This window comes from Gadus macrocephalus, chromosome 18, assembly GCF_031168955.1.
Source record: "Gadus macrocephalus chromosome 18, ASM3116895v1".
Lineage (NCBI taxonomy): Eukaryota > Metazoa > Chordata > Actinopteri > Gadiformes > Gadidae > Gadus > Gadus macrocephalus.
This window is the reverse complement of record NC_082399.1, coordinates 1733041-1738040: the sequence shown is the minus strand read 5'-3', so window position 1 is coordinate 1738040 and position 5000 is coordinate 1733041. Positions and strand designations below refer to the sequence as shown.

General features: G+C 46.8%; 1 protein-coding gene across 1 annotated transcript in view; it reads right to left on the bottom strand.

Annotated features, from left to right (window-relative positions):
* The window catches only part of ebf3a (EBF transcription factor 3a), a 13931-nt gene extending 12942 nt beyond the window's left edge, over positions 1 to 989 (bottom strand). Inside the window, exon 1 of the mRNA XM_060037209.1 lies at positions 350 to 989. Within this exon, the coding sequence (XP_059893192.1) occupies positions 350 to 474 (125 nt within the window). The 5' untranslated portion in view covers positions 475 to 989. The remainder of the gene's footprint in view (positions 1 to 349) is intronic.
* Positions 990 to 5000: the final 4011 nt, after the last annotated feature.

The following is a 5000-nucleotide window of genomic DNA, read 5'->3' as shown; positions in this document are numbered from 1 at the left end:
GGTGATAAATGGTCAAGACTTTATGCAAATGAGATTAATTATGTCAGGATCATGTCCCCTTTCAGGTCCGGTGACCCGATCCCCATGCTCTAGTTATAAGTCACCGTGGCGCGCGGACAACACGGAGGTCTTGGACCGGACCGTCATACACAAGACTTGGCCGCCGCTTCACGCTCTAAGAACAATGAGGACCGGCCCGTCTCCAGGTGTCAGGAACCCTTCGCATTTAACGTCTGCGAGCCACTTGACCTCAACCAAGATTTTGCCTATTTGGATCGATGCGATAAAGCAGTAGAGTGAAGATAAACGAGAGATGATGGATGACAACCGATAAACGGTGAGTCCTTACCTTTGCGCGGCGGTGTTGGCGTCCACCACGCCGCTCGAGTGCATCCACGAGCGCACGGCGGTCATCCCGCCGAGCGGCTCCTCTTTCATCCCTCCGCGTGGGACGGACTCCTGGATCCCGAACATCTCACGAGCCGCGGAGTCCTGAAGTGTCGTGAGGATCTCTTGATCGATCAGGATCGATCCGGATTCACCCGACGCGTCTGCTGCACGAGACCCAAAAGTTGTTCTCCAGCACGCGACTCGCCCTTCACCTGCTCGAGCCGTGGCAGGTTAAAGCGCGCGGATGACGCGGGAACCGTGGATTAAATGGACTACCGTCTTTAATTTGACATGGATATTTGATAGTGTGCCTAGGTGGGGGCAAACGAGAGTTTGGAGAATCTAGCGGGGAGAATAAAAGTCCACTGAGTGAAGAAAGAAGGAATAGAGAGAAACGATATTCTGGCACAAAGTGGCGGTTTCTTGTAGAGAGATAAACACGGTGTAAATAATAATAGGCATAACAGTTAGGGTGAGCGGGTACGGGGTACCGGGTACCGGGGCTGGGTGTAGCGGAGAGGGAGACACTCTCAGTCCTGCATCCCACAGGACTGGAGCTTTTCCCCGCGAGCCGAACCGAAAAACCCCCGGGATCCTCCGGTCACCCTGTGACGCACGAGAGGAGGCGTGCCGTGCCCAAATATGGAACAGAGTGATTGTGTGTGTGTGTGTGTGTGTGTGTGTGTGTGTGTGTGTGTGTGTGTGTGTGTGTGTGTGTGTGTGTGTGTGTGTGTGTGTGTGTGTGTGTGTGTGTGTGTGTGTGTGTGTGTGTGTGGTTGCGTGTGCGTGCGTGCGTGCGCAGCGTGTGTGTGCGTGCATCCGTGTGTGAGAGAGAGATTTCGCTACTGAGCGCGCCATCCTGTCAGTCTCGCAGAAGAAAGAAGGGAGAAATGAGGAGCGCGTGGAAGCGGTTTCCACTCTAGGCACGAGACCCCTGCGACCTGCAGCTTTTGTTTATTCAGACTGATTTAACCTCGAGACCAATCAACATCACATCACTACACAAACACAACACGACACGATATACACGATACGCAACATCTGACCGTACACACACACACACACACACACACACACACACACACACACACACACACACACACACACACACACACACACACACACACACACACACACACACACACACACACACACACACACACACACACACACAAACACAACACTACTATCTTCAACACTATTCACCACTCACTCACTACACAATGTTTTTTAAGACAGGCATGTTGTTTGTTCGTTGTTAGGTATACAAATGTATTGTTTTTGTGTTGTTGTAACCATGGCCTCCAGCCGATGCACCCTCCCTCCTCTCTCCTGAACTGGACTAAACCGGTATAAACACCTGGAGCCGTTTACCAACACACATGGTCTGCGTCGGTACAGGTACTTGCACGTTTGGAGTTCAGGACGTGTGGGGTCAGATGTGTAGACAGGGAGACTTAATCCAGGTGTATTGGTAGACCGGTACACATGTAATCCAGGTGTGTCTCTAATCCAGGTGTATTGATACTACATATGTAATCCAGGTGTATTGATACTGCATATCTGTAATCCAGGTGTATTGATACTACATATCTGTAATCCAGGTGTATTGATACTGCATATCTGTAATCCAGGTGTATTGATACTACATATCTGTAATCCAGGTGTATTGGTACTGCATATCTGTAATCCAGGTGTATTGGTACTGCATATCTGTAATCCACGTGTAATAGGCCCTCAGACATACATAATTCAGTTGTGTTGCTAGGTACAGGCCTGTACTAAAGGTGTGTTGGTAGACGATATATAGTTCCTGTATACCTGTAATCGAGGTGACGATACATATATAGTCTCTAGCTGTGATAGGGGAGTGTATTGAGACGGCTACAAACCTATACAACACAGGTGTGTTGGTGGATAGGTAGTCATCCTGTACATCGTTTCTTCGCGTCACTGATCAGCTGGAAAGTCTTGGCTCGAGGCGTGAGGCCGTCGAGGGATATGAGCCGCGTGAAGCCCCGCGAGCCACCGGGGAACCGAGGGGTGTAACCGGACCGGCATGAAGAGAGAGGAGAAACTAACAGAGGAGAGTAGAAGAGGAGAGGCGATGAGAGGAGAGGAGAAGACAGAAGGAGAGAGGAGTTTAAGTGTGCTTTATGTCAATCTGTCTCGTGCTCCGCGGGTTAAGTGATTTAACTGTCCGCGCGCTTCTTCTTCCTCCTCCGCCACGTCCGTTCAGCAAGCGCTCTAATTGAATAAAGGTAGGTATGTCATCTTTTATTTAATGGCCTCTTTTAAAAGAGTCCTCTCTGTGACAGACGCCACGTTATCTGCACATTATTTATTGCTCCTTGAATTTTACCAATGACCTGTCTGCTTTTTAAATCAATAGATCGATAATTCAGTGTTGCGTTGGAGTGACACGGTTGCAAAGTATTATGCTATAATCACTAGAGAACTATCTTCTCATCTTTGGCAGCATGGCATTTAAAGGACGACAAGCCATATTTTTTTCCTAATGAAGGTGGCTCTTTTAAATGTAACTAAACTGACTTTTAAAAACGTTTCAGTTGGGTGATATGTTGAAGATGGGATATGATCCGGTTTTAAATGATGAAACCGGGACGGCTGCCGGTTAAGCGATCCCGGGGTCGGCGGCATCACGGACGGAACGGTGGATTTGGCTTCCCTTTATTTTTTACCATCCTCCTCATTTTCCTTATTTTATTTACTTCATTTTTTTCTTATATATTTTGTCCTTCAATTTTACGATTGGTTGTTTTCGGTCCATTATTATTTTTGCTTTTTATATATATTTTTGTGTTTGACAACGTAGGCAGCTGGCCCCTTCGCGCACGGGGATATTCTATTAGCGGGAAAATTAATGCAAATCTTCGCGAGGAGCCGTCTGAAAAGGCGACGGCGCGCGCACCCTCCATCCACCTTCCTCCGCGAGGCTGCAGTCAGCGAGGACGCCGGCACGAGCCCAAATGAGGAAGAGTTCTGCTCGAGCCTTTGAAGCTCCGCGCGCCGCACGCACCTCCTGATTAACGGGGACGTTTTCTGGAAATCAATTACTGTTAACCCGTTTAACATATTCAACGGGACAGCGATTTGTTAATAGCTATCCTATAAAATGTTAATAAAATAAATAATAATACAAGCACAATAAGATAATTAACAACATTTTTAGTTACGACGGTGTGGCTACATAATTGCAGTACATAATTTGTAGAGCTGAAACTTAAACAGCTTTGCAATACATTCCCATTAATAAAACGTAAAACCCATAGTTAATGCAATATTTAATGTTTCACTCACTGGCAGCTAACCCAATTTGTAATAACAATATTTTAGCAAATAATGATGATAGGCAACCATTCTAATTACAATAATAGCACACTAATATTAATAAAGAAATATTATCATTAATATTATTATAACTACTATACTTATTTTAATAGTAGAGCAATAATAGTAGTAATTCTAGTAATAATAGCAGTAATAATTCTGGAGTCTAAACGGCTGGTGTGTCCGCATGTGTGTGAGAGAGTGGAGTCTAAACGGCTCTCGTTAGTGTGTGTGAAGTGTTTCCTTTTGTGTGGATTTACGTCGCACAATTCATCTACGATGCGGCGTGCGCGCCCGCACACACACAGACCTGTCCCTATTTGCATTTAAATAGCGACATCAACCGACGCGCGTGCCACACACCAGTGGGTTTCCCAGATGTCACCGCAAAGTCAGATGGGCCAGCTGTCACGCACGCAAAGACTCACAGTAAACACACACGCACGCACACGGGCGCAAGCGAACAGCCCATCTCTCTCTCTCTCACACACACACACACACACACACACACACACACACACACACACACACACACACACACACACACACACACACACACACACACACACACACACACGCGCGCACACACACACACACGCGCACACACACACACACACACACACACACACACACACACACACACACACACACACACACACACACACACACACACACACACACACACACACACACACACACACACACACACACACGCACACAACAGCAATGTTCTGATCCAACTGGCTAAGAAGCGTTCAGTCATTTAACACTAAACACACACACACGTCGTCCCAGCGCACACACCGAAACACACGCACGGAGACACACACGGAGATTGTCGGACGCCACTCAAACTCTGTCCTTACCTTTTATACATTCTGTCTTTCATACCGTCTGTTGTTATAATATATAGACCAACTTTACACAGAAAGCCGCTGCAAATGATGATAAAATATCAATACCATCCCACAGACAGACATATAGATATTGAGAGAGAGACAGAGCGAGAGTGAGATTGCAAGAGAGAGCGAGAGAGAGAGAGAGAGAGAGAGAGAGAGAGAGAGAGAGAGAGAGAGAGAGAGAGAGAGAGAGAGAGAGAGAGAGAGAGAGAGAGAGAGAGAAAACGAGAGAGAGAGAGAGAAAATATCCTCCCAAAGGATGGCTGACTGTCCCGTTCATCAACAGATCAAAGCGGTAATCGATACCATTTGTCGGCCGTATGTCATGATCTGTTCATTTGATGGTGGATGTTTAATTTT